The sequence below is a fragment of the Jaculus jaculus genome, chromosome 8, assembly GCF_020740685.1.
Source record: "Jaculus jaculus isolate mJacJac1 chromosome 8, mJacJac1.mat.Y.cur, whole genome shotgun sequence".
Taxonomy (NCBI): domain Eukaryota; kingdom Metazoa; phylum Chordata; class Mammalia; order Rodentia; family Dipodidae; genus Jaculus; species Jaculus jaculus.
In genome coordinates, this window is record NC_059109.1 from 124,837,246 (window position 1) to 124,854,819 (window position 17,574).

Sequence of the window (17,574 nt, forward strand, 5' to 3'; positions counted from 1 at the left end):
GTGCAATGCTTCCCCCAGGTGAAGTCCTCCAGAGACCCCACTCCAAGTAACACAGAGGAAGAGAGAGGGAGGAGGAGAGAGCCCTCACCTGCAGGACTTTGCCCTGGGGACTCTCAGGAAACAGCAGCACCTGGTTGTACAGCGGGTCCAGCGACTTGCGGGCAACTTTGGTCTTCTTCTTAGCAATGCAGACGCCATTTTCTAGCAGGTAGGCCTTGATGTAGGCCGCTGGGGACAGAGGCCAGTGGGCAGGGTTATAGGCTGGTCCCTGGCACAACGGGGGGGGGGGGGCAGCCTCCCACTGCTTGGGAGAGGACAGCCAGCTGCCCAGGGTTGTGGGGAGGGGCCACACAGCATGTAGGTGGCACGTGCTGTCTTGGCTGGGTGGCTGTGTTCCCTCTTCACTGATGATCCTGCCTGCTCCCTCCTTCCCTCCCTCCCTTTGCTTTCTCCCTCAGCTCATGACTCCCCCACCCCTGACTGTCCATGCACATTCATTTGCTGACATCTCTGCAAATGTTAAGTGTCAGTGTGTACCACATACCCTACTAGGGACCAGGTTACAATCCAGAGTTGCTGGGCACCACTACATGCCAAGTACCTCACTGGTTACAGTAACGAACAGGAAAGATATTCCAGCCTCCCAGAAACTCAGTCCGTGGGCTACCTCTGGATACCCCTCAGGATGTCCTCTCTGACCCCCAACCCTCTCCTGCAGAAGGGGGGGCAGCCCCCACACCTGGCAGTGTCTTGGAACCTGGCTTGGCTGTCAGTCCTCGAGCCTGGATGATGTCCACTTCCAGCTGGCCATTCCGCTCCTGCAAGCCAATCTCCACATCCCCTGTAAAAAGCCCAAAGAGATGAGACTGGGAAGTGGCTCCAACAAGGACCCATTCCCTTTCTCCGCCCTGCTTTCAGCCCAAACAGAAGCAGCAAATGCCCACACCTGTAGCTTAGGCACTGTGAAGGGCATGCCTGTCGGACCCAGGCTTCAGGCCAGGTGCTCAGAGCATACCCAACAGGCAAGGGGGTTAGAAGGGACGGACACAGGGCTTGGGATGGGGGGGAGAGACACAGGGCTTAGGAGCACTTACCCATGGGTGTGGTGGCCAGGGTCTGGCGGCCTACAAACTGTGCTGGCCCCATGCTGCCCAGGAAGTCACTGAATTGGGCATCTGAGGCCAGGCAAACTCCTCCATAGTTAAGGCTGCAAGAAGAAAAGATGAGTCTTCATGAGTGTTTCCCGGGGCTGATGGAAAAGTCCAGAACGTCTCTCATCTCATGATGTCCCCCACCTTCAACTGATTTCTCCTTGCCAAGCCTCCATGGAATGCATATGCTGATCTAACATGTCAAGGTGGCTCTAAGGATCATGAGAGAGGGTCTGCCAGATGCCAGCCTACGTGGCTTAGTGCCCTGATACTCCAAGATTGGTCCAGAGACTGGGAACATCAGTATCACCTGCAACTAATTAGAATTGCATCACACCTGCCCCTTCCTCCAGGTACTTAGCAGAATCCACAATCTATCACGAGGCCAGATGCTCGTGTGCATGTGAAAGTTGGAAATGCCCCGCACGCTAGCTTTGGACCCTGAGGGGTACCACTGCTGCTTGCTGAGCTCGCCAATATCCACATCCCCTTCCTTTGGTAACAAGACCTCAAGTTTCCTTGAGGAACCCCATCTCCCCATGGCACGTGATCGCGCAAGGAGAACAGGCCCTGGCTGGCCTACAGCTCTGCCTGGCTAGTCCAGGCACTCCTTCCCTTTGACTAGTGCCTGACTCCAAGACAGGCACGTGGCCTAATTCAACAACAAGGATCTGGAAGCTTCTTTTTTCCCCACCAGACTTGGGCATCAGCATTAGAATGGGAGATGGTGGCAGATGGAGCTTAAGGGTGATGCCATCCGACTGGTGGTGGGTGAGCGCCTGGATCCAGCTCTGTCCGATGCAAATTATTTCCTCTCCTCATGGTTGCATAAATCAATCACAACAATTACTAGGATCACTATGGGTAAGCCAGTTTGAGTTAGCCGCCCTTCCCTGCCTCACTGACCGTTCCCGTCCAAGTGTCTACACTAGAGAGGGCAGCATTCCCCTCTCCAAGGTCTCGGGAAGTCTTGACTGAGACGAGGCACTGGGCGCCACACCCGATGTGTCTCTCCACCTTTGGGAACAAGGTACGCACAACCCATTTTCTCTTCTGTCCTAATCGCAACTACTGTCGTGTGCGTTATTTTATTTATCTTCACCTCCATTATTCAGATGAGAAACATATTTACCCAGCAAAACAGTGACCATGATTCCTGGCCAGAGCTGATGGATCCAGGGTCAGAAGCCTGACTGAAGTCAGGTTACTTAAAGACTCTGATAGGCACAAGGTGACTCTCAGAGGACTGACTATGATGACTGTCCTCACAAGAAGCAGGCTGAGCCAGGCGGGGTGAGGCACGCCTTTAATCCCAGCACTTGGGAAGCAGAGGTAGGAGGATTGCTGTGAGCTCAAGGCCAGCCTGACCCAAGCATAGCCAAGAGGGTTTGTGACTGCGCAAGGTGTTGGTGAAAGTAATGGCTAGCACAGAACCCCACATTCGCTGGCATGGTTTCCTACTGCCCCTGCCTGTCCCCCAGGCTAGAAGCTGATGTCGACTGCCTCAGAGGAGGGACAGCCCAGGAAGATACACACACCCACACTCAGTTTCTTTGCTTTTCAGCTGAAAATCTAAGAAACAGACTTAGAAGGAGAGATTCAAAACCAGTCTCCCTCCCTATTAAAAAAAAAAAAAATCCTTTCTCTCTCTCTCTGCCTCTTTCTCTCTGAAATAAACAAATAAAAATAAAATAATTTTTTTAAATGGGCTAGAGAGATGACTCAGCAATTAAGGTACTTGCCTGAAAAGCCGAAGAAGCCATGTTTGATTCCCCAGGACCCACATAAGCCAGATGCACAAGGTGGCACATGCGTCCGCAGTTCATTTGCAGTGGCTGGATTCCCTCATTCCCCATTCATTCTCATTCATTCTCTGTCTCCCTCTCTCTTTCTCTTTTTCTCTCTGCCTCTGTGTCTCAAATAAATAAAAATATTTTTTTTAAAAAAAGCTCCAGCCTGGAGAAGGGAGGAAGTCTGATGAAGAGGGAGTGAACTGAGATGTTGATGGGGGCGGTTCTTGAGCTCATCTGTGGTCCCCAGCTGAGCGGGTGGTACTGGGGGATCACAAAGGACCCCAGACAGGTGTGGAAGATCCAAAAGTAGAGGGCAGGGCATACTGGAAGCTTCTGCAGGCTCACACCTCAGAAACACCTCCCAGCTGATGACAAATAGCAAGCAGTCTGCAGCAGGGACAGCAAGGTCACATGCCTGCCATGGCCCCCAATCTCCAGCTACCCACAGTGGTCACAGGCAAGAAAACTGTCCAGTTCCAGTCCCTCCCTTCCCTTCTTATTTCCTCCTGCTCCCATGGCTGAGTCCTGAGCTGGCTTCCTGGATTCTTTCCCCTCCTGCGTCTGTGGGCCAGGGTCAGCCTCTGGAAGACGGGGCAGAGTAGCGCTGGGTGCAGGCAGTTGAGATTCAGTGACTATCATCTTAATTTAGCAGCAGCATAGTTTATTTTTACAGAAAGGGACTGAAAAAATAGTCACTTAAATGTCAGGACTGAAGTGTGTACTCAGTATTATTGCCAAACCGAAGACCCTTAGCTAAGTGCACCAAGCCACCCCCAGACTCGGCTGGGACATAGCCTTCGCCTCACGACCTTCGGTCTGTGCACTCTATCCTCCCAGCGCTCAGGGGAAGGTAAGGCCAGAGTCCGTTACGGAAGCAGGGTGTGAGCCCCAGAAACCGGAGAAAAGAAGAGATGGCAGGGCCTTCCCCAGTCCCAACTTGAACGTTCCCTCCGGCAGCATCACTGCGGCTCCTCAGTTCTGGGCGCAGTGTGAGGAGACAATGGGTTCTGGCAGGCCTGGTAATTAGCAGTAATTGTTTCTAGTATCTGGGCGGCTGCCTGACTTACCATCCCAGGGAGCCTCACAGGCTGCCACCCTGCAAACCCTGAGCAAGTGAACACATCTTCCATGATGCTGGAGACGTCGAGTTCCTAGTCCCTGCTAGCCAGAGGAGCAACTGCATGGGAGATCCCGTTCTGGCTTAGGGTCATCCATGGAGATGGTGAAAAGGCAGACAGAGGCTACAAAATCAGACATGGCCCTACGCCTCACTGGCCACTGGCTTGTGGTATGACCTCTGCCTTGCACTGCGGTCAGAGACCTTACCCACATCAACAAGATCACTCAGCTGTGCGGACAGCGTGTGTATGCTATACCAGCAGTGTCTCAAAATTCTCTGCTTCCAGAACCCATTAGCAAAGGAATGTAAAGAGGTTGCTGGGGCTGGAGAGATGGCTTAGAAGTTAAGGTGCTTGCCTGTGAAGCCTAAGGACTCATGTTTGATGCTCCAGATCCCACGTAAGCCAGACGTATAAAGCGATGCAAGCACATAAGGTTGTGATGTGCCCCAGGTGGCACACGCATCTGGAGCTCAATTGCAGTGGCTGGAGACCCTGGCTTGCTAATTCTCTCTCTCTAAGAAAATAAAAAGGACAGTCTGTTGGGCTTGCCTCAAAAAAAAAAAACAAAAAACAAAACTTGCTGAATTATACAGTGTTACTTATGTGTGACCAGTTAAGACGAATCCTTGTATACAATAGAAGCTCAATACATGTTCCCTGACGAACCCTATGGCTGGTCTCAAATTGTTAGAATCAAAGATAATGATTAAGACTGGATGTTACCATGATACAAACCCTAATTCTAGGGTGGGGCAATCTGGGGTTAGTTTTAACCTCTCTGGACAACGGTTTCTTCACACGTCAGATGAGAATGAATAAAGCCTAGTTTGCTGAATTCGGGGGAGAATGGGTGGGCTCCCTGGGCTTGGCACGGAGCTCCTCCTAAGTGAGTGAAGGTAAGGACGCCATGGGTCGCTGGTCCCTGCTGCCTGGCTCAGGACAAGTTCTCTTGGTGTTTATGTGGCATGGCCTTTCTTGTTCCAGATTTGTCAACTGGAGTTGCATCCAGATGCCTGGGACCAAGCACAGGCCATGTTGGGGTGCGGGGTCTGGGGGGGGCAGCAGGAACCAGTTCTTCCCAGGGACAGTGTCACATGGCAAAAGGCAGAGCTCTGAAACAGAATTACACCTATGTTCTGCTGGCCTTTTATTTTGTACTAATGACAAAATGAGATTTCCTGCTTCTCAAATCCTGTTAGTTTTGTTTGTGAGGTGACACGCCATTTGTCTTTTATTATTAACCTTTGAGCTTGGTTTGGACTCTGAATTTTCTGTGTTCTTGATGGTTAAGGAAGTAATAGGGTAATTTGCAGGTCTGACTCCATTCCTCTCCCCCCACAAAACAGATCATCTGTCTCAATGGCATCAGAAATTAAAAGGTCATAGCACACTCACAGTGATTATAGGCTGTGGTTCTGAACGGTTCTGGAAGTTCATGGGCCCCCATCCATTTATTCACCACCTGTCTACCTCCCATGTATGTCTGTCTGTCCAACCTCCTTCCCTCAAACTTGTCACATTTACAGCAGATAAATTCTGCTTTCAGGAAAAAAATATGCAGTCCTACAATTATTTATTTTATTTATTTGAGAGAGAGAGAGAGAAACAGACAGATAGAGAGATGATGGGCACACTAGGGCCTCTAGCTGCTGCAAAGGAACTCCAGATGCATACGCCACCTTGTGCATCTGGCTTATTTGGGTACTAGTGAATCGAACCTGGGTCCTTAAGCTTTGCAGGCAAGTGCCTTAACTGCTAAGCCATCTCTCCAGCCCCAAAATTATTATTTTCAATTAATTAATTTGCAGAGGTGTGTGTGTGTGTGTGTGTGTGTGTATACCAGGGTCTCTTGCTGCTACAAATACCACATGCTGGTGCCACTTTTTGCATCTGGCTTATGTCATGGCCTAGGAATTGAACCTGGACTGGCAAACTCTGCTGGCAAGCACCTTTAACTGCTGAGCCATCCTCCTAGCACCCCTAAAGATTATTGTGCAGTGCAAAACCCTACAGTGAGGACCACAGGTTATGGTGGAAATGGGTCTGTGTCACATTAGAAAGAAAAAAAAGATGGGAGCCTAGTAAATACAGTGGCAGGGTTATATACATGCTAAATGGCTAAGCAGTGCATAAATACTACAATGAACACAGCACTTTAGCTTGAAAGGGAGTGGGCAGAGTTGGGGCCTATGAGGCATTGTGAAATACGAAAAGAAGGCCAGCTGAAGCCAGCTGGAAAACTGTACCGCTAGAGCAGCTCTTAACGCCTGGCTAGCTGAGGACACGTCAGGTGTTGGGGCCGTGCGAATTCCTAGGTGGAAACTGTTCTCTGCATCTATTTGTGCTGCTCATGGATGAAACCCTGCCTGACTGAGCAAATGTGAAATTCGTGTTATGCTCAAATTGTTCTCTAATATTTCAATTGTGTTGGAACAAATTCTAGTTTTCAAAACAAGCACTGTAGCCGAATTGACCGTAGGCTGGCATAACTGAGTCACATGATCCGGGCTCCAGCTTCTCAGCATTCAAGACATGTTCAAATCTGCCCCCCACCACTACCATAGCATGGCTCATGGGCACAAAGTCAGAACTTTGGTGGTTTTTGTTGTTGTTTTTTTGGTTTTCCGAGGTAGGGTCTCACTCTAGCTCAGGCTGACCGGGAATTCACTATATAGCCTCAGGGTGGCCTCGAACTCATGGTGATCCTCCTACCTCTGCCTCCCAAGTGCTGGGATTAAAGGCGTGCATCACCACACCCAGCTGAAACTTGGGTTTTTTATTTACCAAAAATCTGGCATGCCAAGCCAAGTCTTAAAGTATCAATGTAAACTCATTTGCAGTGGTATGAATGTAAAATGTCCCCCTTAGGCTCAGGTAATTGAACACTTGGTCTTCAGTTGGTGGCACTCTTTGGGAAGGTTGTGGAACCTTGCTTGCAGAACTGAGTCACTGGGGGTAGACCTTCATGTGTTACAGCTCAGCTCCACTTGCTGTTACTAGCTCCTGCCTGCTGGTGTGATGATATGAAACTGGCTGTCTGCTCCTGCCAAGATAGACTTCCCCTTAAAACTGTAAGTGGAAACAAACTCTCTCCTTCTCTAAGCTGCTTCTGGTCCAATAGTTCCTCCCAGCAACAAGAACATAATTGATACATCATTTAATTCAACAACTTCATAAAACCTAGGCATTTAAACCATTAATATCCACTGTACAGAAGGGTAAACCAAGGCACAGAGCTGTTAGTAATACAACCAAGATAACTACTGCTATAAAGTGGTACACATGGGATTTGAACCCAAGCAGTCAGATTCTTGTATCCAATTTATATTTTCTGTTGCTATTGTTGTTGGTTTTGAGGCAGTGTCTCACTGTCGTCCAGAATGACCTAGAACTCACTCTGTGGCCCCAGGCTGGCCTTGAACTCACTATGAGCCTCCTGCCTCAGCCTCCTAAGTTCTGGGACTAAAGGCATGTACCACCATACCTGGCTCGCATCCAACCTGTTGATCATGGAAGTACACACTTGACCATTGGAATTCTCAGGGTGTTGGTTCCAGGACTCCCCATGGATATCTAAACCCACGGAAGCTTAAGTCTCTTAAATAAAATGCCATATTTGCATATAACCTATGAACATCCTCCCGTAGACTTTAAATCACATCTAGGTTATTGACAATGCCTAAAACTATGTAAATTCTATGCAAGTATCCTTTTACTGTGTGGTTTAGGGAATGACAAGAAAAAGTGTGCACATGTTCAGCACAGAGACAATTTTCTCCCAAATGCTCTTCACCCTGATTATCTGAATGCAGGGATATGGGCTGATGGTACTGTCTCCAGGTGCCCAGAATGGAGGGGGTACAGCTCAGGGGCAGAGCATTTGACTGCAGAATGGAGCTGTAGGTAAAGCTCTTGGGTCGGAGAGGCTTGGAGTCACAACCTCCTTCCATGGCTCATCTTTCTAGGCCTCAGTTTCTTTTTCAATAAAACAGAAGTAACAGGCTAATCCTCGGTGCAACTGTTGAGGAAAAGTGTGACGCAATCTAACGCTTGATGCACACTAAGGCTTATGAAACGAGACAGAACAACCCCTCCTCCCAGCGCCCAGCCACACCGTCCGCTAGCGCCATGACTCTGCTACACAGCGCAGCTGGGAAAGGCAAGGGGTTCTCAGCACTATGGGTCTCCTGAGCCTTTGGACACCAGGCAACCGCCTCAGTGGGCATGCAACCCAGAGCCTGGCATGCAGCAGCCCTGCCATGACTGCACAATGTGTTTATCTGGGCTTGGGCACAGTGACCCAGACACTTACAGGCATGACTGCTGCTGACCCAGACACCTCAGGTCAACAGAAAGCCAACCCTGAGCGTTACCAGGTTACAGAAAGGATACCAAGGGCCTGGATTCTGCGGGATGAAGGAGACTGGGAGGGCAGAAAAGAACAAAATATGTAACTAGTCTGTCCTCAAATTTGTAGAGTACAAACGGTGGGTCACCTGGGCTGGCACTGGACTCAGTGTCTACTGGGTCAGAGAGATAGACAGACACAGTGGTGACAATTATAATGGAGAATAGAGGATGCTATGGGAGGCAAGAGGTTGTGGAAGCTGCTGATCTAGCGAGAGGAACAGCAGAGCTGTGCTATTCTACTTCTCCTGTCCGTGCCAAGGCAGACATTGCTAATCGACTTCAGCACTCCCACCAGGCCTGGATCTGACTCCACAATCCTCCTCAACACGGCATGCCAGGGAGCCACTATCGGTGAACTGGCATCAGCACATGTGCTGAAGCTGATGTGACCATTCTTCACTGGTATCTGGAGGAGTGAGTCAGAGGGTGAACAGGGAGAAGGGGAAGGAGAGGCTGTGCCAGGGAGAAGGAGCTGTGGATGCCAAGGCCTGAGGCAACACCACAGAGTGCCGAGGCTTAGGAAGGTGGATGAAGGCATGTGGCTAGGGACTGGGAGAGGCTGATAGAGCGCAGAGGAAGTAAGTACTGGATGACAAGTTATGGACTGTGGACCAAAAAGCCTTGTAGGAGTCCAGGCAAGAGTGGTGGGAGGTCTCCACTTGGGCCACTCGTGAATGAGGATGGGGAGATAAGAATAAAATGTGCGTAACGTTGTGGGTTGGATAAGGAATGTGGGAGAAGCAGCGTCCAGAAGCCCTAGGTTTTGCGTTTGGGCAGCGGGAATGCGGAGTCCTGCGTGACCAGTGTCGTGGGCTCTACTGGTCCTTCTGTCACTTCCTTTCTGGTCAGGGCTCAGACTTCTAATTCCAGGCCCTGGGTTCTTTTACCCGAGCTTATCTTCCCTGAAGAACTTCTCTAAGCCCCTGGCCCATGGTGCTGCAGGAACCGGAGAGCAGCCAGCAGTGAGTAACTAAGAGGTGGAATACACCCTCTGCTCCCCTGCCTGCTGGGGGCGAACCTCCAGGGGCCTACTCCTTACTGGTTGCCAGGGTTTTCCATTAGGACTGAGCTGCCCATAGTGGAAGCCGGCCTCATAAGGCACACTTCATTAACCACCTCCCCTGGCCTCTCTGCCACACAGTCTCCTCTAACACTGTATTCTAGAATCATCTCCCAAGTGAACTCATGCTTGAATCCATGTGTCAGATCTGGTTCTGTGAAAAAAACAAAGGCAGACAGCAGGAAGGACCTTAGGACTGGGGGAAGAGTGAGAGAGAGAGAGAGAGAGCGCGCGCGCATGTGTGTGCGCGGTGCACAGGGAGGTGCTATTTCTTCAAGGCTCCATCTCAGGGGCCTTGAACTCTAGCCACTGCCTTTTGTCTAAGTGAGAACCTGCTCTGCAGGGCTTGGAGCTTGGCTAGTTGCCTCTCCATCCTTAGCAGAATCCTAACTTTTGTAGAATTTTTCATTTTTTAATATTTTTATTTTTTATTTTTTTTATTTTTTATTTATTTATTTGAGAGTGAAAGAGACAGAGAAAGACAGATAGAGGAAGAGAGAGAATGGGCGTGCCAGGGCTTCCAGCCTCTGCAAATGAACTCCAGACGCGTGCGCCCCCTTGTGCATCTGGCTAACGTGGGACCTGGGGAACCGAGCCTTGAACTGGGGTTCTTAGGCTTCACAGGCAAGCGCTTAACCGCTAAGCCATCTCTCCAGCCCAGTATTTTTATTTTTTTATTTGAGAGAGAGAGAGAGACAAGAGATAGAGAGTAAGAATGGGAATTCCAGGGCCTCTTGCTACTATAAACAAATTCCAGACACATGTGCCACTTTGTGCATTTAGCTTTAAGTAGGAACAGAAGAAATGAATCTAAGTTGGCAGGCTTTGCAAGCAAGCATCCTTAACCAGTTGCTGAGCCATCTCTCCAGCCCCAGAATCCCAATTTTTTTAAATTATTAATTTATTTGGAAGAAGAGAGTCAGTGAGCATGGATGTGCCAGGACCTCCTTCCACTGCAAACTAACTCCAGATGCATGTGCCACTTTGTGCATCTGGCTTGACATGGGTACTGGGGAATTGAACCCAGGCTGTTAGGCTTGGCAAGAAAGTCCCAGTAACTGCTGAGCCATCTCTCTAGGTACCCAGAATCCTAATTTTTGATGAGGCAGAAAGAGGCTCAGGTAAAGGAACACCTTACCCAGCCCCAGAAGATAAACCATGACGGGTACACGACTTGAGTCCTGCACAGGGAAAAATGGGGGGCCCTTGATGGCATCACCAATATACCAACTCAGCCTGGACCATCTACCTCCAGAATCACCGTCAGCACAGCACTGAATCAGAGAAGGGACTGAGTGTAACTGTTCAAGGAAACATCCCTGCTCCGCCACCTACTTACTGTGTGACCTTACGCAAGTCGCCCTCTACCATTTCCTCATCTGTAAAGTAAGGACAGTAGCATTCCCACCCTTCCTCAGCCGTTGTGGGCATTAAATGACAGCGTGAGTCAAAGCACTTGGTGCAGTGTTTGCGTGGTGTTTTCTAACTGTATTAACTATGGCCGCTATGACCATTAAATTATGCCAGGGCATCTTAAAAATGTTCACTCAGGGCTGGAGAGATGGCTTAGCTATTAAGGCACTTGCCTGTGAAGCCTGAAGACCCAGGTTCGATTCCCCAGTACCCATGTAAGCCAGACGCACAAGTTGGTGCACGCGTCTGGAGTTTGTTTGCAGTGGCTAGAGACCCTGGAGCACTCCTATTTCCTTTCTCTCTCTCTCTCTCTCCAAAATAAATAAAGATTTAAGAAAAGAAAACGCTCACATAACCATCTAGGGATCTTGTTATAACAGACTGTCCAGTAGCTGTGAGGCAAGCCTGAGGTTCTACATTTCTAACAAGCTCCCAGGGGAGGAGGAGGAGGAGGAAGATGCTGTTGCTGGATTGTGGTGAACAGCAAGGGCTGCAGCCACTGCCCACTGGTATGATGCCACCTGGGGCCCCTGGCATCTTCACCGACAGAAGCCCAAGCTGCACGCACATCTTCTCTATCCCCAAGTCCACACTGCTGACTGCCTGGCCATGCCCATAGTGAAAGTGGGGGGGACAGACTCTCCATGGTGGCCAGTCCAGCTGCCTGGCACACAGTAGGGCCTCGATCACATTTATTGGTAAAGATCCCTCCGCTCTCTTGCAAGGGCATGTCCACAGTACCTGGCTGGGCAGACTAACAGGGCCAGGGGCTGCAACCTTGTGGCACTGCCCAAGCAAAGTTGGCTCCCTGTAAGTCTCTGCTGGGTTGGCAGAAACCCAGGAGGTGGGGAGAGGGGATGAGCACACACACACCATTCCGTTTCAGAGCCTGGCACCTGGGCTTAAGCAGTGCCCAAAATACCTGAAGAAAAGGAAGAGGCTGACTGTAGCTCTAAAGATTCCTGTCCCTTCCTCGCCCAGGTGCTCAGGCCTCCACTAAGACTCAGCCCTTTCCAGGAGGTCAAGACTGTCCCCACTGTGGGAACCAGCACCCCTATGACCTTTGACCCTTCCTCAGCAGCACTTAGCCCACCCCTTCAACTTTTCAAAAACCACCCCAGCCAGTACTCACCCTGCAAGATGGCGCTTTACAGACAAAACTGTAGTGGGGGTGACTCACCGTATCTGCTAGAATGAAACTGATGCCACGCAGCCAATACCCAGCTGACAGTGGCTGAGTTAATGACGAACAAGAATAACAGATCAGGACTGGAGAGCTGGCTTAGTGGTTAAGACGCTTGCCTGCAAAGGTTCCAATCTCCAGTACCCGCGTAAAGCCAGATGCATAAAGTAGGGCATGTATCTGGAGTTTGGTAGCAGCAGCTAGAGGCCCTGGCCCTCTGTCTGTCTCTCTTCTCTCTATCTCTCCCTGCTTGCAAGTCAATAAAAATAAAATAAAATAACAAGAAAGACAGAACAATGCCAGGGCTGGCTATGTGCCAGTCCGCATTCTCGGTGCCATGTTGTACATTCTCTCACTCATCAGCAGCTCTGTTGCTGGCCCTTCTCTACAGATGGAGAAACTGCACTTGAAGAGTAAGTAACTTTCCCAAAGCCACAAGGCTACCGAGAGCCAAAAGCCAGGGCTGTCTGCTGAGCCCGGCTGTGACCCTGTCTATGATGCAGCTGGACTCTGTTCCCTTCAAGCACATCAGCCAGTGACGTCCAGAGCCGCTGTCACCAGCAAGCAAGGCCCTTGCTGTTCCTCCTGACACTCTCTTACAATGGTCTCTGCAGTTAAGCGCCGTGACTTGCTGAGCTTTCCCTTCCTGTTCTGTGACATGGGACTGTGGGGTCGGCATGTCTGGCTGCTACCCACAGCACCACACTCCCCCACCCCAATGGTCTGTGAGGCTAACATGCGGTCTCCAAGGCTTAGGGAAGTCCCAGATGTACCTGAGGCCACCTACCGCGTCAGCAGCAGGACCAGACTGAGCCTCGGGCCTCTTAACTACATGAGTACCTGTGAGCTCCCACTGTACCCCAGATGCCTACTTTCCTCCAGGCTTGGCCGCCCTGCCAAGTGTCTCAGATTACAGAGAAGGCTGGCTTCCTTCCTCTCCCTTCTGTTTGTCCACACCTCCTGTCCACCACTGGAAAGTCTCCCTTGAGGTGGGTGGAACAGCAGCCTCGCCAAGGCCAGGCCGCTCATGAGGCTGCAGACGTCCTCGTGTAGGAGTGGCGGGCTGGGGCGGGGAGAGGGGAAGGCAAGGCTTTCAGCTGGCAGGAGCCCCGGCTGAAGAGGACCAAAGATGAAGGGCAGCTGAAGGCGGGGGCTGACCTCCGCCTACCCCACGCTGTCCTGGATGGAGTCTGCTCCCAGCCCTGCCCCGCGTTGGCACAGGCCACTCAGCCAGAGCTGCCAGCGCAGCTCCACAGCACTCCCTGCTGTGCCCCATACAGGGGCCACAAACCACGTGTTGCCTCTGAGCACTTGAACTACAGTTCATACGAGAGCATAGCGTCGAGTCTTGCTTCATGTTCGTTAACTTACACAGCCACACAGCTGGTGACACCTGACAGGACAGCAAAGGCCTTAACCACCCCAAGCCTCTGCCTCCCCACGTGCATGACAACCACACTGCCCCAGACCTCTTAGCTGCCTCGGCAGATGGCTGGGGGTGTGTAGCAATGTGGTGGTGCGGGATAGGCCCCAGATGGGCGTCGGGATTCCCAGGTTCCATATACCAGCCTCTGTGTGACCCAGGGCAAGTTCCCAAACCTCTCTGAGTGCCTGGGTCCTCAGTACAATATGAAGTTGCTTGGACCAAGTTTCTTTGCAGGAACCTATGGGTGGGCTCTCTAGGGGAAACTAAGAGCTTCCTGCCATTTTGAAAAAAGCATCTTGGCTTTTGGTGTGGGAATGATGGTGTATTTTTGCGCGCTCTTACGTGCGTGCACGTGTGTGTGTGTGTGTGTGTGTGTGTGTGTGTGTGTGTGTTTACTGGGTGCAGACCCCAAGCTTTCCCTCAACTCTCTAAAGGCTCCATAGAGAAAGCTTCTGGAAAAACCAAACTCCTGGGCTCTTCTCCCAGAGATGCTAATTGGGCGGTTGGGAGGCAGGGCCCCGCCATCTGTATTTGCGACGTGTTCGCAGCGATTCTGGTGATTTCTGGTGTGCAGCCGGAGGGGAAGGCTGGCAGGGAGCCAGGAAACAAGGCTGTCTTGAGGTTTGACGTACATGAGATGCCTTTATCAAGCTCTAGTTCATATTTTTAAAATCCAACTGAGATTTAAGAAACTAAAGAAAGAGGAAGCAGCAATGATAATAAGCCCCTCCGGACTCCCTTCCTGGGCACTCGCCAGCACTGGTTCATAGCACATATGTGTCACATGCTTTCCTGAGCTCGGTACACATATTAACTCAGGGTAACGTGGGTTGGAAATGTCTAATCCTCATATAACCCCATGCAATTGGTGCCTAGTCCTGTCTTACAGATGAGGGAACTGTAGCTCAGAGACGTGACCTGCCCAAGGTCACACAGCCCAAAGGTATTGGGGCTGGAATTAAGTGCAGAACCTAGGCTCCACGCATACTCTCTTGGAGCTCCATCTCCCTCCTGAGAGAGGCTCAATCTCCCTCCTGAAGATGAGCATGGCCCCAGAGCCAATGCTCCAACAGCTGGGGAAACCAGGGCTCTTGTGGGACTTGCTTAGTTCCTCTCCTACTGAGAAAACTTTGAGCTGGAAGGCTACAGGCGAACACGGGCCCCACACTCACTTGCCCTCCGAGCCATAGCTGTTCATGCTGTCCTCGATGGACTCGTGGCTGGTCTGGCGCAGTGTCCGGCTGGGCATCTCCACAGCCAGGCCCGTCTCTGTGCTTCTCTGGATGGCACCCTTCAGCCTCCGGCTGTCTCCTGCAGGGTACAGGGTGCCAAGAGAGATGGGGAGAAAAGGGAACGGTGAGACAGGTTTTCTGGTTAGCATTTCAGCAGCTGCTGGCAGCCTCGATGCAGCTCCAAACCCGACCCACCAATGTCCTCCGTCCCACTGGCCCCAGCTGCACCCGCTCTCCCTGGAGCACACAGCGCCCGCTGCACTGCCCAGCGTGCAGCACCACTTCAGTTTTGCTAACTGATGGGCTCATTTACACACCTTTTACCCTGCAACCTCCTCCTCTGAAGATACCACCCTGGGCACCTACTATGTATCCTGCAGAGTCAGACCTCAATGGTGGCATGAATGGCTCTGGAGGTGGCATACTGCCTTGATGTGACGCTGGCTTGTGCACTGTGGAATTCCTAGCAACATCTCTGGCCTCTCCTTACTAGATGCTAATAGTACCCCAGTCTAACTGCCAACCAAACATGTCACTGGGCATTACTAAACATCCCCAAAGGGACAGAAATCACCCTCAACTGGGGACCATTGACTAAGGTCACTGGTTCTGAAGCCAAAGGGCCTGGGTTCAACTCCTTAATGTCTTTCTTATGGGCTCTGAGGCTGGGTGGGTTACTCCGCCTCTCCATGCCTTCATCTGCTCATTGGTACGATGGGAGAACAGCAAATGGCCTCTGTGCTTGGTGTTCCTGTCTGCCATCTCTCCCTCCATTAGCTGCTCAGTCCTCCACTTCCATCCTGGGCCCCAACACCACCTAATCGCAGGCCTCGCCTGCCCACTCCCAGCCCCTCTACAAGAGCGGCCCACGTGACCCCACCCCCTCTGCCTAAAGCCTCTGGTCTTCTCCTGCCACTCACCCCAGTGCGGTGCGTGTTCAGTTCATTACTGACCCACTTCCTCCTCAAAGGTGGACTCCAGGAGGACATGGGACTGTGTTCCCTGATGGAAGCCTCACTGCTGACTGATGAAAGCATACCACCTTCATCGTCACAGGCACTCGTGAAGCCGTGGTTACTGTTGTCCCCACTTAATACAAAGGATGACAGCCTGGAGGCCAGGGACTGGTCAAGGCCCGCAGAGCCAGTATAAAGGGAAAGGCGCCAGGATACACCCCCAGAGGCTCTCTGTCCGTGTTCCATGGCCTGGTGACTCACAGGAAGCTTTATTATACTACCCACCCCACAAGGATTGTGGCTTGCTATGGGTGAGGAAGATTTTTAAAAGGACTTGTTTATTTATTATTTGCTTATTGGAGAGAGAAAGAGAACGAATGGGTGTTACAGGGGCTCCTGCCACTGCAAACGAACTCTGGATGCATGCACCACTTTGTGTGTCGGCCTTTGTGTGGCTACTGGGGAACTGAACCCAGGCCAGCGGGCTTTGCAGGCAAGCATTGTTAACTACGGAGCTGTTTCTCCAGCCCGAGTGATGAGGATTTTCCGCAAGACCCTTCACACGACACCAGTGTCCAGATGGGCAGACAGACCTCATGGGCTTCTGCGATGCTTACCAACTGACCTACTGGGGAAGGCAGCCACCGATCCCACACTCCTGCCAGCTAGGCCAGGGCCTCCTCTGCTGGCCTCTTCTTAGCTTAAGGATGTCACTGCCTTCCAACTCTGAGAGTCACACACGTGCGCGTGCACAGAGACACCAGAGCTGTGTGTGTTTGCTACGGGGGGCGGCCACATGCTGCTGTCTCCCTCGTGTGCCCATGCTACACAGCTGCAGGGATGCCCCACACTCAGACACACACAGCAACACGTGGGCATATACACGCGAGGTACACAGCACCTGCGCGTCCACTCGGTGCGTTTCCAGGGGTCTTGCTCTACCTACCGCCGGATGCGTTTCTGAGGAAACTGGGCGCACGTGGACCTGTGTGTGCCAGCCGCACACGTGCCAGCCGCACATCAGCAGACATCCACGCCCGCCCGCTGGAGAGAGCGCTCCGAGAAAGCAGCACTGTGCGCCTGGGCGCATGTCAAGGGGGGGCTCCTGATCACGTGGCAGACGTGTGTGCTTGCACTCCACAAGTCTCTACCCTGCATCTGCAGCCAGCCCCACCCCGTTTCTGTGCTTCCCTGTGTAGCGCAGGTAGAGACAGGAAGAGAAACACAACGAGAAATAAACTCGTAGCTTTGAGAGATGTCTCTAGGCGCACACAGGGACAAACACCACTGGAGTTGCAGACCCACGACTGAACAACTACAGACAGACTGCAGACCCCTTTCTGGGCGTCTGACTTCCCCACTCACCGCACCCCTTCTACCATCGCCATCTACCAAAGCTGACATGGGGTCAAGTAAGACAAGCAGCTAGGTCCCCAGGGGCCAGAGGAGGGTGTGGTGTGCTTCCTGCCGGTGGCAGCCTGCAGCTCCCAAGGCACTTCACACCCCGGCTCCTGGGACCCGGCAGCAGCACGGCTCAATTTCCCCACCCTGTATCCATCCATCCTGATGTGATCTTTCTCTGGGCTGGCTGGAAGATGCATCATTTCTAACTTCCTCACCTCAATGCGGTATTTCCACACCCTCAGACCTGTCACCCTGTCCCCTTGACCCTCTCTCCTGAGGAAAGGGAACCCCTCTTCCTGTCAGATCATCGTTTGACCCTCCCAAAACTACCTCCTGCCCTCATCATGCCGCCTCACAGATGTCCTCTGGCACACCTCAGTCGTTCTTTCTCTTCACTCCCACTTCTCCTTAAGGCTTTGCTTCTT

At 51.6% G+C, this 17,574-nt stretch overlaps 1 protein-coding gene across 1 annotated transcript in view; it reads right to left on the bottom strand.

Annotated features, from left to right (window-relative positions):
* Rims4 (regulating synaptic membrane exocytosis 4) overlaps positions 1-17,574 on the bottom strand; it is a 71,830-nt gene that overhangs the window by 7,604 nt on the left and 46,652 nt on the right. The window contains exons 2-5 of the mRNA XM_004669314.3: positions 14,730-14,868; positions 1,095-1,207; positions 740-841; positions 89-228 (exon numbers count right to left, since the gene is read on the bottom strand). Of these exons, the coding sequence (XP_004669371.3) occupies positions 89-228; positions 740-841; positions 1,095-1,207; positions 14,730-14,868 (494 nt within the window). The remainder of the gene's footprint in view (positions 1-88; positions 229-739; positions 842-1,094; positions 1,208-14,729; positions 14,869-17,574) is intronic.